Genomic DNA, 21,375 nt, shown 5'->3' with positions numbered 1-21,375 from the left:
GATTTCAATCTAGCTGAGAGTTCAGTACCCTGACCTCTACCACCGCCTTGACTTAATGTAAAATATTTGATAACTCTACTATGTACTTGGGGCCTGCAGAATAATTTGTTGGGTTCAGATGTGATGAAAAAAAATGAGATCCAGTCGTGCACAAATTGTGTAAAATGTATTTGAACTGTTCTATACTTACTGATTTACCGTCATGTTTTCTGGCTAAACGTAGAAAATAATCGGCAACATGAGCTGGTAATATATTCTCTAATATAACTTTATTTAAATGAGCTGTATCTTTAATCTCTTCTGTTTCATTCTCAAATTGTTTAATCCACAGAAAATCTAATTTATTTGTATATTCAATCTGTAATTATAATTTACTTTAAATAAAAATATTTTCTTACCAGACGGTATACATATATATTTGAAATCCATTTACTGCAGTGGGCGTGCTGGGGTTTTAACAGTAGGGAGTGGTGTGAGACCCCTAACCCCCACACCGAATACTTTCAAAAATTCCTGGTGAAATACATGATTTAGAGAGAGAGAGAGAGAAAGAGAGAGAGAGAAATGGGGTTTAACATCCACTCGACACAAACTAGGTCATTTTGGGACTAACACATGGTTCAATTTTGTTTCAATAATTCGCCTGCGCCTACGGGTCTTTAGCAGTGGGAGGAAACTGGAGGACCCGGAGAAAACCCACGAGGTTGGACGAGGTTGACTCAATGACAGACCGTATGATACAGCGCGTGTGCTAACCATTAGACCCCCCCCCCCCCCCATGATTTAGAGTATGTCCTGGATAAGCAATTTGCCTCCAATACAGAAGACAAAAAAATGAGATGGTAACTTAAGCTGCTGACAGTCATTTAGGGAATTTTGATTCTGTGGCAAACAACAATATTGTGAAAGTCGAATCTCAGTTCAAAACTGGATCAATTCTGTTCAGTATCGAGGATATAAACAAGCCAAACAATCCAATGCCACCTATAACCGTTGGGTAAAATCTTTTGATGGGCCTCAATCCTTGCTGGGAGATTATCCATACTGTACAAGTGCGAAAGCATGAGGGCAATATCTATATATTACACAATGTCTTGCATGAGACCATTAAACAACTTAAAATACAGACACTATTCAGCACATGCATTTCAATGAAATACATCACGCGGGTCCAATTTGCAACTAGTATAAATAATGTATGCTTGGCACATTGCCCATACCATTATTTGAAATAATGGTAATCAAACATCAAATGGCATGACGTCACATCTGTATTTTATTGTCAAATAATAAAGTTGAGTACATTTAAGCATGGATTTAACCATGTAATATCAGATATTGTTTGAGAAATAAAAATGACGGTCAATGGTATTAAAATAAAATAAAGAGAGAGGTATTATTACCTGTCTGTCTAGTATATGTAAAGTTATCATAACTAAAGCTAAATAAACAGATGCTGTTACTTTAACATCTAGATGACTGATCTCACTAATAAAATTATAAAAAAAGAAAAACATCATTAACATACAATAAATATTGTTATTTATCTGAACACCTTAAATGAGAAGTGGTATCAGATGTTCTGGGTCGTAAGTCTACAGTGAGGTTGACATCCTTCGCCTTAATTTCAAAATAAATAGATGACACTCACTAATTACTTGCTCATTTATCTTTTTGTAAAGCATTGATCAATCAAATTGCCTACTAATCTGCTTCTGAGCAGAAAATGCTCATTATCGAACTTTGATCAAGTCATTTATGTAATGTAACTACATAACCATTAGAATCAATTTTATTATGTCCCACCAAAAGCATTGACAAACATACCAATATATGGATGAAGCCATTTTAATAGTCCCCTGCTTCCTTTGTAAAGCAGAGCAAATTGAGACATGGTTCAATATGGAAATATATCTGATTCAAAATTAGAGTTGTTCACCCGGTTCTTTGCCCAATGATGGACATGGACAGTGATTAATTTAACAGCCTAGAACCGATAATTACATTTAAAATACTAGACTAACCTGGACCAACTATAAACTTTATTTTCATCCAGATGTAATATAAGGTTAAATATAATAAATGCTGTAACCATGGTGATTAGTTTAATATAATAATTAAGATGGAGGAAGACACTACAGCTAGTTAAAGCCAGTAAATAACTAAATATAAAATACTGAAATATAAAAAATAAAAAGTAAAAATATGAGAAATTTGGTGAATGCAACAAAGTCATATTTGTTAATTAATATATATGAAAGCAGAGTTTTACTTAGTCTTCAGTGTATTTCAAATGTCAGTGATTCCTTTACATGCATGCCAATGTTTACACAGGCACATCTCGTTTATTTACATCATGTCAGCCCTACTAGTGCCAAACTTGAAAATTCTTAAGATTCTTCGTAGCCCGCAACGAGATCTTAACCTAGGAAGTTCTAGAAGATAGCCCAGTGCATTTATTGTTCAACAAATGCCTATGAAAGCATTACCTGCGGTAAATGGAGAGGAAAATTGAGTTTAACGTCCACTCGACACAAACCAGGTCATTTCAGGTCATTTAGCAGTGGGAGGAAACCGGAGGACACGGAGAAAAACCCATGAGGTTGGACAGGCAACCCTAATCATTGTCATGTACAACCGGGAAATTAAAACCACGCCAATTGACTCATTGACAGACCTTATGATACCACGTGCACATGCTAACCATTCGGCCATCCAACCCAAAAAAAATTTGTATGAAAAATATATGAAAGCATTTTTTTTTAAAAAAAATTTACCTCTGCATGTTGACACTGATATAAATAATGGGGTGTACTTTGTTCAGGAATAATGGTAGAATTATCAACTGTTCTTCCTGCTTGACATGAACTCTATAAATAAATGCCATAAAAAGTTATATTTTAAGAAGTTTTCTATGATAAAGATAACAGAAGTTCAATTTTGAAAAATCCAATCTAACCAGGTACTTCTTACACATATCTACATGTTCAGATCTAGGCTCTCGGCTCTTGTCAAACAATTTTCTTAGTTGGTCAATTTCAATGGCAGAAAGTTATCCTAGATAGGTAATCATTAATTGCTTGTCGAGACATAAGTTTTGAGAATAAGATAATTCAGTTCAAACACAGCATGCTTTGCAGATAGCCCTCCAGTCAATGGAAATTTGATCTCCGTTTCATAAGCCCCGTTTACATTACTCTAAAATAACCAGTCTCGGAACCATGCCAAGCACGCCAAATGTGGAACTCTTCACAGAAAAGTTAATTTTAGTCCCTATGCAAATTACCCGGATAAAAACAATTATGATGGTTGATTTAGTTGGAGCAGCCATTTTGACAGAACTAATGACAGAACTGTCAAAGTCTGCAGGGAAAAAGGTTCGTTTGGCACATGCGTAGTGATCCATACTGAAACCGTGCTTAGATCGAATAGCGTTTACACTACAAAAATTTAACCGTGCCGTGCTTGGTACTCAGTACGGCACGCTTATGTTTGACCCATTTACACTGCAAAAAAATTAACCGTGCCGTGCCTGGTACCGTTCCTGGCACACTTAAAATTTGTAATGTAAACAGGTTTTAGAATGGCCCAAGGGCAGAACATTTCACAATGATTTCCAGAGCTGCCAATTGAAGCCAGTAAAAGAGGACTATATTCCTTGCAATAGTAATGGTCGCTCATATTCTGTCAGTAATAGAAAATCAACAGTGTACAAAAGGAACGGTCCTTACTGTGGTATGATGAAGTTAGAACTTAAAAATAGAAAAAAACTAAATGAAACAGAAAATTAATAACATAACTATTTACAACAGGAGACCAAATTTCTCTTTATTTTCTATGGAAACAACTATGGTGTAAATACTTACAAAGTTAATGGCTGACATGAAGATGACAATAGCCATGCAGACTAGTGACATAACTATTCTAATTAATGGATAGCTATTTATAAAATGTGATAATTTTAGTATAACATCCAAAAGTTTCATTCTGTATGACTGAAATAAACAAAAACATGCAAAATGGTAAACAATATAGATTGTGTATGTGGTGGGGGATAATCCAGATCTGGGGCTGCAGCGGTGTTCAGACCCTTTCTTTCTGATTCTGGAATTGACAGAATTGCAAAGAGGTGACAGAGAATTTATTTCTGTCACAGTTTTATTAGTCCCCTTAACTTAAGCACCCCCCCACCCCCATTTTGTATAATGCAACCTCTTATTTACAGGACCACCATCATTAGATGACCATCTGAAACCCAGATTCAATTATATGATGGTTTATCTAGGATCCTCCCACAGGGAAAGAAACCTTTTTGTGATTACAGGCCAAGTAAAAACAATTTTAGCTGTTTTAAAAACACTGAAAAAAGACAAATCATGTGCCAAACATAATGACAGACACCAGATGAACCATGACTGAATTGGTGCCTAGTTTGTGACAGGTGCCTTATTTCTAGGCATTTGGCCATCCACCCCCTCGATCCTAGAAGTAAGTCATGTCTATTTTCTTACTGATAGTTAAACTGTAGGTCCCAATAAAAGTTTAAAATATCATTTACAATTGATGTATTGCCAGGTGGAACTCATTTTGTAAGACCTTATTCATGTAGAGACAGATGGAGTTTAACATCCACTCAACACAAACCAGGTCATTTTCAGACTACTAGTAACATATGGTATAATTTAATGTCAACAGGAGGGTTGGATGGCCGAATGGTTAGCACGTGCGCGCTGTATCATACGTTCTGTCATTGAGTCAACTGGCTGGGTTATGATTCCCCGGTTGTGCATGACAAGGAGTAAGGTCGCCTGTCCAACCTTGTGGGTTTTCTCTGGGTCCTCCGGTTTCCTCCCACTGCTAAAGACCCCTAGGCGCAAACGAATTATTAAAATAAAATTGAACCACGTGTTAGTCCTGCAATGACCTAGTTTGTGCCGAGTGGATGTTGAACCCCATTTCTCTCTCTCTTTTATGTCAACAATTTGCTTCCACATAGGGGTCTTTTAGCAGTGGGAGGAAACTGGAGCACAGGAAGAAAACCCACAAGGTTCCTTATCACGTACAAGTGTGGGATTGAATCCATGCCACTTGAGCATTTGCCCCTCCCACTCACCCCATTTATTTCCAGATCCATACCTTATGTAGATAAATATACATACCATATGAAATTGTAATGATGAAATGATAAGTAACAGGGCTAGCAGAGATATACCACAACACCAACTTATATAATATATCACAGATCTGAAATAAATATATACACATCATTACTCTGACCAGTGTCATGCATGGGTATATGTACTATCTTCATAGAAAATCTTCATAGAAAATCTTCATAGAAACATTTTTCTTTTTTCTCTAATAGGTTTGCATTTTTGATAATGCATTGTTATCCATAAAAGTTACGGGATAAGAAAATGTGTATTGAAATTAATGATACTGGCTACAGGTCTCATTTAATGCATTCATTTCTCGTACAGTTAGCTACTAAATTTAACATACAATAACATTAGTTCAAGGTTAATATTTAATTTATTTTAGAATGGCAGACAGCCTTCTCAGTAGAGAATTTTACTTGAAAGCTAAAATCCATCATGAGAGAAATGGGGTTTAACGTCCACTCGACACAAACTAGGTAATTTCGGGACTAACATATGGTTCAATAATAATTCACTTGCGTGTAGGGGTCTTTAGTGGTGGGAGGAAACCGGAGGACCCAGAGAAAACCCACAAGTTTGGAAGGCAACCCTACTCCTTGGGACGTTCAATCAAGGAATCGAAACCACACAGTTGACTCAATGACAGACATTATGATGCAGCATGCACGCTAACCATTCCCCCCACCCCCCAAAAGCTACCATAAATATAAAATAAAATATGTGACTTACCGTGGTAACATGATACCTTGTATTATAACTATAGTTATAAATATCATAGTAGAACACATTATATAGTATCGAAACATGCCATCTAACTGTTGACTAAATTCTTTCTCAAACTCAGAATTTTGGAATGTAAGTAAAAATGGATTAATATCACTTTTTTCATGACATCTGAAATGAAAAAATAAAAGATTATCATTTGTCTGTGACTATTATTCCCATTCAGATTGTCACTTCAATGTAGAGACTGGTGTTTATTTTTTATTTTTTCATTTACATTAATCTGCTTAGAAAAAAAGGCATAAATTGTATGTAAAAAGTTTATTTAATGTCTGTTTCACCAGATTTCTATTATATTAAAGATACATTATGGGAGATTCGATAACGAGGTGGCAGTTCACCTTATAATAGTTAAAAACTAGATAATGTAAAGGCAATTTGCTGAAAATTTCATTCAAATTGATCCACTATGAACCGAGAACTAAGCGGTTGAAATTTCCGCCTAGCCTCGATGATCATTACTAAAGTCAGTACGATAAACAGCATAGTCTTGATTATCCATTTAATCGTTAAATGGTGAAGGAAAGTTATGCAGTAAATCGGCTCATAATCCACTAAAGATCGCAGGCCAGCGATGCCATCTAGAGTTGATTATGGTCTGTATAAGTTAATTAATGTCTAATTAATACTTTAGATAACATTTCAGGCCTAAAGAAAGACCTGCAGTAGACAGATTTAGCTCTTGCATAATGTATGTTTAAATTTAATTAGTAGAGGATTTACCTTCCATGACTGACTGTTTTAAGTTTTCTGTCCAATTCTGTATTAACATCACTTTGTATCTGTTTCTTTAAACACATCAATCTAAACAGAAATTACTTGGTTTAATCATTAAATTAAGGGGGAGGGGGGAGGGGCACACCACGCAGTCTATGTTATTCTGGGACTAAAGGGTTATAACTTTATTTCAATAATTTGCTTGCAGCAGTAGACATTAGCAATCTACTGAAATTGGAGGACACAGAGAAACTCACAAGTTTAAGTACGCCATCCAACTCCACGTCACATATAAACTTAAGGAGAGAAACCCAACCACTTAACTCAATGACAGACCTTATGATCTCACCAGCATGGGTTAAATCACTCGGTCACACTCACATATTATATTATATCCAAAATAAAACTAGACAAAAATCCATTGGATAAAACTCTCAAATAGATACAGATTTTCTAGTATAATTAACTTACCCTTGATCAATTCCTTCAGAATTTAACATAATATTGGAATCCACTAAAGCTAGACTCTATAATAAAAATAGGGAAGAGTTATCTCCTTTTAGTCTTCAAGTCACCCAATTAACACAAAAGTTCACAGATATAAAAATAAAAAAATCAACACAAATTGCATGTAACAGCATCACTCAAGAATAAAAAGTGTATAGCAAACACTAATTCAAATGTTTCAATGGAAACACAAAAATTATCCCGTTCAAAAACGGTGTCCAACCTTGTACATGTATGTACAAGTTTCGTAAATATATTTTTAGTAATTCATAAGATATGTTCCAGAAACAATGAATGAATGAAATGGGATCCTACTGCTCTGCATCAACTAGGCTAATGAAGATGGCCATATACTATACAGTGTGCTATGAGGGAAGTTTTGCCAGGTCGTTTGTCCTGCACCACTGACAAGGGGGAACCACGCCAGAACTCTAAAAACAAAACTTGGACTGAGGGACATAAGCACAGATAACATGATAAATAAAATAATCTTTTATTAAGTAGTAAAATATGTACCGTAAAACTAAGGACATGTGTCGTCATGTTGTTGGAATGTAAGTTTGAAAATGGTTGATCTATACCCCATGTCTCCAGATATTTAGATACTTTAAGTGATGCTCTCATATTGTTTTCAAATCTGGTTCTTTGTGCAACTCTGTATTTCTGTAAAAGACAAGTCAGTATTATGCTGGACATTAATTGTAGAAAAATGTATTCAGCTTGAAATTTAACAAAACTAATATTCCCATCTATTTTATATTTTTGTGCTTTGGGTTTTTGTGTTATTTTTCATGAACATCATAAATATCGGTTGCCATACACCCACTTATTGATTTTCCATCTGAGTCTCAATAAAATAATTATAGTCACCAATATTATCAATTTACCCCTGATATTGTTTACAAGATATCTGTTAAAGGTGCATTAGGTAAAATTAGATATAGAGCTTACAGTTCTCTCTATAATAGTTAAAAAAATACATAATGAAAAGGGAATATTGTAGCACCATGGGTTTTTTGTCTGACGTGGACAGCGTACATTGTCAAACCGGTCGCCACATCCTACATACGACCCATGCATCTTTTCTTTTTACATATTTCTGTAGCCTTGTGATCGTGTAGAATTTCTCTCTAGCTGTCTTTACTTCTGCTTCACGTTGTGTATTTACTTCTTACAGTTTCTTAAGACGTTTGTCTTACCAGGAATAACAATGCAACAGTTTGCTTCTACATTTTATATATATATAGCTGATTACAGGTATACAAGCATAGCACAAATTACAATACTAGCTAAAACCATTTCTCTACCCTAGCCAGCCTCGTGCCTGTCTAGGAACTCAGATGTAAGCTCTCTGGAACCTAATAGAAGCCTGCCTTACAAAGTTCCCCGGTTTCTCTTATAACCATACGAATATCACGCACAATCAAGTGTGATCATGGCCCTGAACTTGTGTAATTAACGATATGATTGGTTACTTTAAGCTAAATGATGCAATTAGAATAATTAAACTCACGTGTCATCTCGGGGTATTTTATAGACACATGTTATGGTTAATAACTATTTTTTATATAACAATATGTCAATTACAGACTAAGTTGATTTAGTGCACACTATATATGTGAATATGTTTGAAATTACTAACTTGCCAAAGATATTAATTAATGAAATATAAAGGCATCTTATTTCCCTATTCCTTGTCTATAAATTTAAAAACAATGTCGCAACCACGATAGTGCTACAATATGTTGAAAATTTCAGTCAAATTACTTCACTCTGACCTAGATATCGGCAATACAATTATAGAGTAGCCTCGATTTTCACTAATACTGTTGTAACGATTATCCATTTTTACGGTAACAGCATCGACCATAAAACGTATTTAAATCTACTTATATCACAGCCATCTGATGGCATCGAGAGTTGATTATGGTCTTGGTAAGTTAATTAATGTCTAATTAATAATTTATATAACATTTCAGAGCTAAAGAAAGATCTGCCATAGGCAGATTTAGCTCTTGCATAATGTATGTTTAAGATCTATTCAAAACGATCAGGTGAGCATTATGACTGCTAAAATGCTATGAATATTTGTCACAAATGGAAAGTGAAAATTGAAGTATAACTTCAATAATTGTACATACATCTTTACTGACAGACCATTTCAAATTGGCTATAACTAGAAACATATTAATATAAAAACCAAAAATTTACCCGTTTAACTGGTGGAACAACAAGATATGTCGTAATGTTATTATCTGCCAAAAATGTATTTCGCAGATGACCATCTCCTGGTTCTACTTCATAACTATCACCCAGACACTTTAACGTACTACTGGATATATGAACACGCCTGAAAAACAAACAGCATATTTATTTCAACGCTGATCCCGATCATACATTTTTCGAACAATGTCTAATATTTGACAACTAATATTCATGCTAGCATGTACTCAGTTTGATTATTTAACATTTAATTAAGAAAAAAAAAGCAAAATTATCAACGGTAGATAATCTTCCAGCATGGATCAAGTTGAATTAATAAGAGGCCCATCAAAATCTTTTAGGTGGCCATGGCTTGTTTATATTATTTGCAGACGATGTCAAAATTTTTCATTCAACAAACTGAGGAGAATTGAACCATTTTTGGACAAATAATCCATTTAGAGATTCTACAATTTTGCAACAGATTTAAAATCACTGAAATGACAATAAGTGACTTATGATGACAGTCTATGAAAACTGAAGATGCTGTAGTGACATTGTTTGTTTAAATAACTACTGTTTGATAATCTAGGATGATGTGTTAGGTCTAAAAGCCATGGTCCGTTGCAGATTGCTCCACGGGATGTAATCAGGGTTGTTCTCGTCAACAATCACAAGCCCTAACCCTATTTACATCTTGTGATTTATGACGAAATCTTCAATGGTTCTTAGCTTTTAGCCTTTACCCAAATTATGTGAGAACTAAAAAGATTATGTACGTACCCAGGAACGCCACCCGATTCCATATGATTAGCTATACTGACATCATCTGACCATACGTCATACTGCCATTTCTGTAACCCTAATACACCACATAATACAGAACCTGTATGTATACCTATACGCATATCTACATTAACACCTGTAGCTTCACGTACATCCCTGAAAATGATACATTTACATATTTACTTATACTTATAAGTGTTTTTCTGTTTCCTAACTTCAGAACTACTCTATTTTGTAATATATTTTATGACTTCAATACAATAGATACAACACATGTTTTGGACCGGGTTGACGAAGAATGTCAAAAGAAAAATATTAATCTCAAGAATGTGTAAATGTGGAGCCGAATTTCAGTCATTGCTTTTTCAATACTAGATGTAGTGCTTAAATGTGGAGCAGAATTTCAGTCATTTCTTTTTCAATACTAGATGTAGTGCTTCACAGGATTTATCATCCACAAGCAGTTCCTTATAACCATTAGTCAATTTACAATTGTCCAGTGTCATTAATGATTGTCAATAACAGTAATAAAGTTGTATATTTGATAACTGAAACTACTAGAAGGGTATTCTATTTTTTGAAATAAAAATGAGCTTTGCTTTTGGGAGGGAAGGGGGGGGGGGGGGGGAACAAGGAGACTAAAGGGAGATAACCCATCTTGGACCTCTTCAGAAAATATTAAAATTTGTGCCCCAAAAATTAAATAGGCTTTATATATGGAAGTTGAATACAGAAAATATGTAAATTAATACCTAATAACATCAATCATTCTCAGTCCCATTTTAACACAGTTTGTTGCATGGTTTATATCTGGTTCAGGCACACCGGACACACAATAATAACAATCTCCCAATATCTTGATTCTCATACAGTTACTCTTCTACAATATATATAATAAAAATGTATTATGGTTGTTAATAACAATATATTAATATATAATATCCATTTAAAAATTCATTTCATTGAGTACATCTTTTTATATAAATGAAATGGAGTTTAATGTCTTTTTTTGCTGCACTAATCAGGACAATGAAAACAGACATCAGCTATGTAGTGCATGGAAGTTTTGCTAAAACATCTGCGTAACGGAATACTGCTATTTTCATTTCTAACTGTCTGGGGATCTGTAACATAAGTAAATACAAAATTGTCATTGTCAAATCAATGGATTTCTCATACAGTAACTCTACTGAAATAAAAAATATGATATCCAAGAATAGCAATCTCCTCGCATCTGAATTCCCCTCACTGGCTCCCCCAACACCAATCCAATAGTCCTTTAGGCCTATTTGATAAAAAAAACCTTTTGGCTTTTACAGGGCATTTACATTGGACAAAATACTAAATTAGTGCCTGGTGACATTTGGGCAAAAATAAAGAAATTTGGGCAGCAGTTCTACCCACGCCAATAAAAAAGGCCAGTACACATATGGTCAGAATGATAAAATGAACATTTGGCTTTTACAGGACATTCACATTGGACTAAATATAAAACAAAACATTGTTTTATTTAATCGCATTGTTTACATATTATGATGGCTTTCAAGTATCTGCTTTTATCATCATGATCATAACAAGTCACTTAATTATATTGAATGTTAACAGATTAATAATTAATGTACAGGGAAATTTTTCTTCAAAGATAAAGCAACCCCTTAATTATGCATGTATCCATAATTAATTACCTTTGATATAAACGAGTACATATGAGAGAAAGAAACACATTTTCATCAGGTAATTACAGATAGAATAACACTTTATTACAAAGATAAGAATAAATGTAGATTTAAGAGAATTTTGCATGTATATAATACCAGTTTGTACACCGAACGTCATTCCATAAGAATGACTTAACACACTTTAGTTTTAGGTTCTATAAGAATGACTGAACACATTTTTCTTGCCAGCACTGAAGGCTCCACTACACTCTTCACAAATGAGAGAGAGAGAACCTGGCTTGAAAAATTCCATTGCGCAATGGCTCTCAGTTTTTCATACCATATGAATAACTAAACCCACTTGCCAGCCCTGAAGGATGCACCCATGACAACTGAGAGAGAGATTGAGAGAGAGAGGGAGAGAGATGGTGGTTAATCAACACAAACTCAGTCTCGTTGAGACTAACATATGTTAAATCATTATTCACTGCCCGGTAATTGACTTGTATACAAGGGTCTTCAACAATTGGAGAAAACCGGCAAGCTCAGATTGACAATCTTATTCTCTGCTACTTTGCCACATAAAAGCATATAGGTCAATACAACAATGTTTCACACAATGACACACCTTATTATTCAAAGAATTATTTTTGTAAACAGTGGAACACAAAATCAGTTATATCTCAAAGGAAATAAAATGGGCTAATGAAGATGGGCAAATAAAAGGGGTCTAGTTATTTTAAATAACTGAAATAGTTCATGCTTAGAAAGACAGAAAATTCATGACAATTACTTACTCTAGCCAGTTGATCAAATCTACCAAATAATTCGTTTAACATTTTGACTAATTCTCCTGATGTACAATCTGATGCTAGTGGTGTAAAGTTTACAATATCTGCATATAAAATACTGAAATATAACATAAAAATATTTAGAGGGGTGTTATATTGTGCAATAGACATGTCCTGGGATTGATTATAGAAGCCAAGTTTTGAGTGTACAGTTTGTTGGCGAACTAAGTATCATCGATCTAAGGATCACTCTCACAAGATTTTATAAGAAGGTGATTGGGTGTTTATTGCAGGAGAGAGGGAGTGAGTTTAATGTGTACTCAACACAAACTAGCTCATTTTAGAACTAAAACATGGTACTTTTTTTTTAATAATGCCATTGTGTATAAGAGTCTTTAACAAGACCAGCGTTATGATCAGAAGTGCATGAATCAGACCACTGAACCACCCGTACCCCCAAAGATGCCTGATGTGATTGGAATGTTGCTCTCCTTCTTTTAATATTAAGGCGATGGTATATATGTATGGGTTAATGCAAGGTCTGATACTTGAACAGAAAGGTCTGATATCGCTTTTAAAAAGAAAATGGAGGTTAGAGCTACATCTGACAAAACTAGAGGCGTTTTAACGAGAAAACAAATCGGTTTCGATTACCTGTCACGTTTTGTACATGACGTATGTCTCGAGTTGGTATTTGAATCGGTTCTCGTAAATGTGCCGAGCTGCCTCGCAAGATGGCTGAAGACTGAAGATTATTGAGGAAAAATGTTAAAAAATTCATTTTTCTTTATTCTGTTCTTGAAAACACCGCCCCAAAATAAAAACGAGATATTGTACCAGTTGACTGTTCCCAAATGCCCCGTATTCATATTAGGAAAGTCCATGATATTCATATTTCACGTGAAATTCAAAAGAAAATGAAATGTCAGGCACATTGTTTCGCTTCTGGGGTACACCAATCGTCAATCCGACAGGCGAGCAAGATTTGCATAATCGATTTGGCAAATTGTTGAGGTAAATATGACAATTAGGTGAAACCGCTTTGACTAATTTTTGCCGTAAAGGTGTTTGAATAGGATTTGCAAATCGATTAGCCATAATCGGTTTCTAATAAAAACGACTTAGAGTATGGTTAAAGTAAAAGTTAGAGTGGCATATCTGGCCTTAAGGATGTACATGTAGAGAAAATCATAAACAACAAGGACTGATTATTTACCTGACATTGTCAATGTGTTTAACATATAGTTCATGAAATGGTGATTTTGGAGTTTGTTCTCGAATATTTCGTTGTAAATTTACTTTCATTTCTGTCACAAGTGTTTCTGGTATACAGCTCATTAACAACTCTTCCTAATAATATAAATCATACATTAAGTTCATCATTAAAGGCCCACTATTAAAACAATAAACCAGACAAATCTTCTTACCAAAAAGCATATTCATCCGAAAAGTATTAAATTTAAAATTCCAGTACTTTGTACTGAAATCTTGCGGTCTTATTTTTTTCTCGCATAATTGACTGTCAATTTATGAAAGATAACTCTTTTCTATCCATGAACATCAAGGCCAAGATATTAAATTTAAGTAAGAATTTTTTTTACTGGACTTCTTCCACAGGCAACCAGAGGTTTAAAGAGCTACAATAAATATCGCAGACCTCTTACCAAATGAACAAAGGTATGATTTTAGATGGTGTTTCTTTACACTTATTTACACTGAGTTCATGGAGAATAATAGTAATGTAATAATTTGATAAGATGCGACAGAAGGCTCAGAAATCTTATCTTCAGCAGAATTTTCCATAATAATTGATATCTGACAATTGCCACCCGATGATGTGACCTACCATTTCAAGCTAGTGAAAAAGAGACTATATTTCCGTAAACAATGGGTTGCAGGTCTTTTTTCTGGCTTCAAATGTTATATAAATTATTTTTTAGACATTTATTCACATGACGCACTCATAATCAACTCTTTAAACCATCGGATGGCTGAGATATTGAATGGATTAGACCATTCGCACCATATAATCGGTTACATTAAAATGAACGTCATTCAATAAAAGTACTAACAATCAAGACTTTGTTTATTATTATGGTAATGGCACTTTACAAATTTCAAACACTCATAATTTGAATGAAATTTTCAATATACATTTTTCATTATCTATTTTCAACTATTATAGCAAGAATGCCCAGATTTTTAAGTCTTGCACACTTTTCTGCAAAATAGACCAATTTTCTAAAGTTTAAACATGCATTATGCAAGAGTTAAATCTGCCTATTGCAGGTCTTTCTTTATATAAACTATTAATTAGACATTTATTAACATGAAAAGACCATAATTAACTCTCAATGCCATCTTATGTGTCCGACTTTCTTTGGATTTGAATCTGATCTGCTGTTCAACGTCCATTGATGATTAAACGCAAAACTGGATAATAAAGACTTTGTTAATTATCGTGATAGTGCTAACAATGACAATCAAGGTTACAGTAATTTTTAAAATAAGGTTTTCTCGGCTTAGAGTAAAGCAATTTGACTGAAATTTTCAGCATATTCCCTTTCCATTATCTAGTTTTTAACTATTATAATGAGAACTGTCTGATCTTTATCTAATCTTCCATAATGTATCTTTAGTTGTGACAAGAAAAGAACTAATTAGATAAAGTACCTGCTGTTTTTTCTCTCTTTCTAGTTTTATCACAGATTCTATAGAATTGCGAGCATCAAGGAAAGCTCTTCGGTGTGCTGAGTCAGATAAGTACTTGTGATATAAGCCAATCAAATTAGCACAAATATAAATAATACTGTTAGCTGCTAGCTGGAAATAAAAATAAAAATATTTATAAAGATTTATGTTAATAACTACTGCAATCTCCTGTACCACTGTGGGTTTGAATCCCTGGTTGTATGTGACAAGGAGTAGGGTCGCCTGTCCAACCTCGTGGGTTTTCTCTGGGTCCTCTGGTTTCCTCCCACTGCTAAAGACCCCTATGCGCAAGCAAATTATTGAAATAAAAATAAAAACCATATGTTAGTCCCGAAATGACCTAGTTTGTGTTGAGTGGACTTTAAACCCCATTTCTCTCTCTCTCTCTCTCTCTCTCTCTCTCTCTCTCTCTCTCTCTCTCTCCCTGTACCATTGTTAATTCTGGTGCCCTACACAGGAGGATTTTGCCTGGACGATGGCATTTTCGTCTCCTTTTATTCGATTTCCAACTGCCAAGGGTTCTTTTACATACATGCCAAAGTGAATATGGGGTGCACATTGATTTTTCTTCCCATCTGAATGACTAGGCTTACTTTCCCAGATAGCCCTGTAGGTGTCACCGCTGATAAGTGAGAACAGGTCTTTAAAAATTCCTCGGATGAACGTTGCTTTATCATTTATAACAGGCCAAATGCTAATTACAGTTCAGTTATGTTATATTGTGCAAATATTTAAATACATATTGTCCCAAAAGTATTTATTGGGTGGTTATTTCCAATAAAAGTATGGCAAATTTGGTATAGGGGCTATATGGAAAGTATAGACATCCAATCTTACTAGAATAATACTGGATGACCCGGAAAACAGTCATGGGGCAAGCACTGGGCAAAAATGTCAGGGCATCACTAACTGGGAACCAGACAGTTGTCTGCCAGCTTATTGTGTGCTAGATTGACTGAGGGAGCAGTTGTTATTTCTTGATCAAATGGATAGGCGGTTTTGGGAAATTTGAGGGGTCTCAGCGTACAAAAGACTGCAATTAAACGGCGGAAAAAGTAGTTGACAGAAAATAATTAATAATTTACTTAGGCCTCAATAAGTGATAAATGGAAAATAAGTAACGTAAAATACATTCTGAAAAATGGACCCTCCCTCAATGAACTGAGCTGACAGACATGGCGCCTAACAACAGTTGATTTATAGCTTGTGGTATCTCCCGATGAATACAAAGTTTTGAGAGGAATTTGAAGCGAAATTTTGATATATTCATTAGTTTGAATAAGTGTTTAGTCCAAATATATCATCATATAACACAGTTTGTATGCAGGAAAGTATCTTTAATGGCTTAGAGCCACCATTAAGTTCTATTCTTATAAATATACTTTAGAATAAAAGATCATACTATTACTTTTTAAATCAAATGTATATAGAGTACCAAACATCTGAAATAATACTTTTTCAAACAGTATCAAAATATTGCTTAAAGCCAAAGTGTATTTTTTAATGATTTTTACAGACAGTCTACCTTTTTTTATTTCCGCAAATAGACGAGATTTGATGTATGTGTTGGGTTTCTTAATAGATTGTAGATCAGTACTCCATTAATACCATGTATAATAGAAAGCTTAGAAGGATGTTTACAAATGTTATTATTAAAGTGCTAAATTTGCCTATTGCAAGTCTTCCTTAGGCCTTAAATATTATATAAATCATAACCATAACCAACTCTCAATGCCATCAGATACTGGCAGATGCTTTTCCTTGCCAAACCCTTCATCCTATACCACTGACAATGTAAAACCAAACATGAAAATCCAGAACTTTCTCGCCCAACAAAGGGATCCTGTTGCTCCCTTTAACATTAGCTCCCATCTAAATGACTAGATGCCTTTCCTTGTCGGATCCTTCTTTCCGCATCGGGGGGTTGGATGGCCGAATAGTTAGCACGCGCCCGCTGTATCATACGGTCTGTCAATGAGTCAACTGGTGGGGTTTTGATTCCCCGGTTGTACGTGACAAGGAGTAGGGTCGCCTGTCCAACCTCGTGGGTTTTCTTCGGGTCCTCCGGTTTCTTCCCACTGCTAAAGACCCCTACGGGCAAGTGAATGATTGAAATAAAATTGAACCATGTGTTAGTCCCGAAATGACCTAGTTTGTGTCGAGTGGATGTTAAACCCCATTTCTCTCTCTCTCGTTTCGCATCATTGACATGAGGAAACCAGAAAATCCTATATGAATGAAATGGGGTTTACTAACTTTTTTGCACCTGGACCTATGAAGATGGGCAGACATACAGTGTCCAAGGTTACAAGTTAAAAATACTATTTATTTATAATTACCTGATGGGCGAGAATATCAGTACTATAATTAGACAATATACCACTTAATGTCACATCTAAAATAATCTGTACCATACCAAGACAAAACGACACACGTTTAGATAACGATAATACAATATACGAAACTAACACTGTATAAAACACAATAGGTACAGAATCAGACGGCGATCGCAGATGACTTAATCCAAAATGAATGTTTGTAAATATGAGTATATTCATCCATATTATAACAGCGAGTATCCTCGGACAGCGAACATAGATTTTTTTAATGGCTACCAGTACTATGATGATAATAATAAGCGCCACGTCCACACCAAGTAAACAAAGTTGTACCAATTCATGTTGGGTATCTATCTTCTGTAAGAATAAAAAACAAAAAACAAGTTGTTAAAATAATTAGAAATATATTTAATATCAGTAAAGTTTTCTAATTTGGCTTGTTTGTCTAATTTTGTTTGTGCATCTGATTTTTAGGCTTTAAAAAAATGGTCTGGTTCTTAGGCTATCCTCAGGGGTTTTTTTTATAAATTTTGTGGTTTTATTCTCAAGGGATCATATTGTTTATATGAATTATGATTGTCAAGAACATTTATCAGGGTTGCATACCTGATAATTGTGCTTATGATTTGATTCAAATTTTTTTAATGGAGTTATTTCCTGTAACCAGTGGAAAATAAGAATGTTTTATTTTATGTTTTTGGATATAAAAACGGGTCATGCAGCCCTTTTTAAGTTATTTCATTTAAATTTTCTTTTATAGAGTAATATCCTGTAACTGGGGGAAATTATGGACGTGTGGTAATTAATGAGAATATTTTTATTTTATGTTTTATACTTTTTAAGAGATGCAGAAGTATTTGACAAACAAGTTTTTTTTTCATGGCCATATCTATCAGTTTATGTCCTTGGTATTAGTTATGTGTTATAAAAACTGTAAGAGCGAGGATGGACAGCAAATCGTGTTAGATTTCAGGTGGTCGGTATCATTATTAATGTGAAGATGTCAGGTGTTTGAAATAAAAGTAATCATACCCTCCCTGCCTCAAGGCATCACATCTACTACTAGAAGTCAATTATTCAGATGATCGAAATAAAACCTATCCACGGCTTCTCAGAATAAATCCGTATTTAAAGGGCCAATCTCGATTATATTTTGGAGAATAAAGCTGCTTATTTTTGTGTTAAAAGCCTTAAGGGCTTAGGACTGAGCAACTAACTCAATATACATGATACGTTTTCAAACAACTTCAACTGGAAATGGAGACTGGTGTCCAAAGCTGTATTATATGGTGTCTGGATAAAAGCAGACTTTTATTTTATAAAAAAAATGTGTAGGTGAAATTTACCTCTCGTTATTAAGTACAGCATGTGGGTCATGCACTGTATAGACCTCAAAAAGAATGGCAATAGATTAACAGGTCACCCAATGAAAAAACTGACCTGACATCTTAAAAGGGTTACGTGTTCAGATAAGCGGTTTTGACATTCACGTCCAAACAACTCAATATTTTGAGCTGAAATTTAGAGACAAGGTAAATACACCTAACCTCTATTTTTTGGTGCTTAAATTTCATACGTACACAGACTTTTATTTTAGAGATTCTGTTAAAATTAAGGCCTCTAAACTGACTCTGTGAATGTGGTCTCTAGACAAATACTGTAATGAGGCAGCTAAGATTCCTTTGTTTGACGGACAGATATTATATAAAAACGAATATCAGTCAGTAATTTTTTGATCCGGTTCAACTATATAACTGAACAGTGATCCATCAACCCAAATCATGTTTACAACCTCATGTAAAAGTACAATTTGACACAATTTATTATCTGCAGGTTATTTACGATGTAAGTCAAACAATCTGGTTCATATTTATTATTATAACAATAAACATTTTTAAATATATATCGCTTTTTAATCATGTGTTTTTGTTTTTATTAACCGCCTTAAAGGGACAATAACACTCTTGCTTGCTTGACAGCTCCAGAAAATAAAAAATAGCCTTATTCTAAGTACTAGATGTGTGAGTTTCCTACCTGTTGTGTAAATTATCCATTAAATCCTATTTTACTTGTCCAGAGGGTTCAAAAATATTTTTAAATCCAAGTCACATTTGAAAAGCTTTACGTCAGGCTTTTCAAATCATTTAGTTGAATTTTTCCAATTTTTTATATTAGGTGTGTTAAGATGAAATTTGTATCATCAATTAATTGGAATATTGTAAAATAGTACAATTTGTTGACTGGAAAAAAAGATTGGGACATATTATTCAGTTACAACAAGAGTATGGTATTGAGCCTTTAATTAGGTACTGAATAGTTCATTAATTAATTGTTAGATGCAAAACTACAATAACCATTATTTAATATTTATACACTATACAATGACAGTGACGTACAACTACAACAAACGGAAACATGACATACTCCAAATATTCGGAATTTCTATTTCATAAAGGATTCTTTTTGTTTCTTACGTCAATGTTGTTTCCTTGTGTCAATTTTAACATTTGAGAATTTAAACAAGACAATGATGAATTGATACATGATGAAAAATCATTTATAATCAAGGATCGGTTAACAGAGATGTCACTAAATAAATTTTTCACAGGCAAATTATTTCTCCTTGGGGCATGAATATATTGTTTTGCGCAATATTTAATTTACAGAAATGATATATCATTGCTGTCAAGTCAAAATATTGTATCAGGGTTTTGCGAAATTGTTCAGGAGAGCAGTTAAGAATCATGATGATGTACAAAAATATCATACCACCACTTACGTCAGCTCAGACCACTTGGCCATGGAAGATATTTACAAACTGTCTGCTCAAGGTTCATTGTAACACAATCCTTCAGTCACTAATTTTATAAACTTGTATATTAATCCTAAAACTTCCATAAACTTAAAGGTTTAGATAAAGAGTTGGCCATTCTTACTATAATATTTCAAAAATAGATAATGCAAAATGAATATATTGAAAAATTTCATTAAAATTACTTTATTTTGTGTGAAGTTATCAATAGTTGTAGATTTGACAAGATGTGTGCATTGATTGTAACCAGCATACTGGTCATTCGAATCTTGGCCTTGCTTCTCCATTTTTAAATTAAATTATTAAATGGCCGAACCGTTCTAATCTACTTAAAATCAGAGCCATCCGATGGCATCAAGAGTTTATTATGGTCTTGTTGTGTTAATAAATGTCTAATTAATAATTTATATAACATTTAAGGTCCAAAGAAATAGGCTGATTTACCTCTTACATAATGCATGTTTTAATAATTCATGTAGGAATTTAAATTAAAATTATTATTGTGCCTTTTGTCCGTATGTACGCAAGTGATTTGACAGCAGTGATTAGAATCTTCTTTATCAAATTCCAGTTCTCAATTAATTTATTTTAAATGCCCTCAACGCGTACATGGGACTTCAGGTTCCATAACAAAATCTATATACCGGTACAGACAAATAATGAAAAGTAAAACAAATATTTTGAACATACATCTATATTTGAAAAGCTTTCCATACCTTTTCCAATGTGACAAAGTTCAAAGTACATAACTGTTATTCATAAACATCAGGGTTTATTTTCTAGAAAGCATTTGAATAAGATGGTCTTAAAAGCCTGATCATTGATTTTCAATAATACATTTTAAAGGTTAACTTTGTACCAAATAAAAATTTACCTGGTGATGTAAACATTGTGTCCAATCTCAAGACT

At 34.0% G+C, this 21,375-nt stretch overlaps 1 protein-coding gene across 1 annotated transcript in view; it reads right to left on the bottom strand.

Moving 5' to 3' along the window:
- LOC126816269 (adenylate cyclase type 2) overlaps positions 1–21,375 on the bottom strand; it is a 27,776-nt gene extending 6,401 nt beyond the window's left edge. Inside the window, exons 1-18 of the mRNA XM_056099586.1 lie at positions 21,341–21,375; positions 17,655–18,011; positions 15,277–15,426; positions 13,820–13,953; positions 12,610–12,721; positions 10,907–11,034; positions 10,152–10,310; positions 9,378–9,516; positions 7,683–7,829; positions 7,131–7,186; positions 6,666–6,746; positions 5,889–6,053; positions 5,160–5,244; positions 3,867–3,995; positions 2,778–2,870; positions 2,025–2,176; positions 1,404–1,488; positions 191–358 (exon numbers count right to left, since the gene is read on the bottom strand). Coding sequence (XP_055955561.1) covers positions 191–358; positions 1,404–1,488; positions 2,025–2,176; positions 2,778–2,870; positions 3,867–3,995; positions 5,160–5,244; positions 5,889–6,053; positions 6,666–6,746; positions 7,131–7,186; positions 7,683–7,829; positions 9,378–9,516; positions 10,152–10,310; positions 10,907–11,034; positions 12,610–12,721; positions 13,820–13,953; positions 15,277–15,426; positions 17,655–17,873 — 2,202 coding nt within the window. The 5' untranslated portion in view covers positions 17,874–18,011; positions 21,341–21,375. The remainder of the gene's footprint in view (positions 1–190; positions 359–1,403; positions 1,489–2,024; positions 2,177–2,777; positions 2,871–3,866; positions 3,996–5,159; positions 5,245–5,888; positions 6,054–6,665; positions 6,747–7,130; positions 7,187–7,682; positions 7,830–9,377; positions 9,517–10,151; positions 10,311–10,906; positions 11,035–12,609; positions 12,722–13,819; positions 13,954–15,276; positions 15,427–17,654; positions 18,012–21,340) is intronic.

The sequence above is a fragment of the Patella vulgata genome, chromosome 3, assembly GCF_932274485.2.
Source record: "Patella vulgata chromosome 3, xgPatVulg1.2, whole genome shotgun sequence".
Classification (NCBI taxonomy): Eukaryota; Metazoa; Mollusca; class Gastropoda; family Patellidae; genus Patella; species Patella vulgata.
The sequence above is the reverse complement of the archived record's forward strand: the minus strand, read 5'-3'. Positions and strand labels throughout refer to the sequence as shown.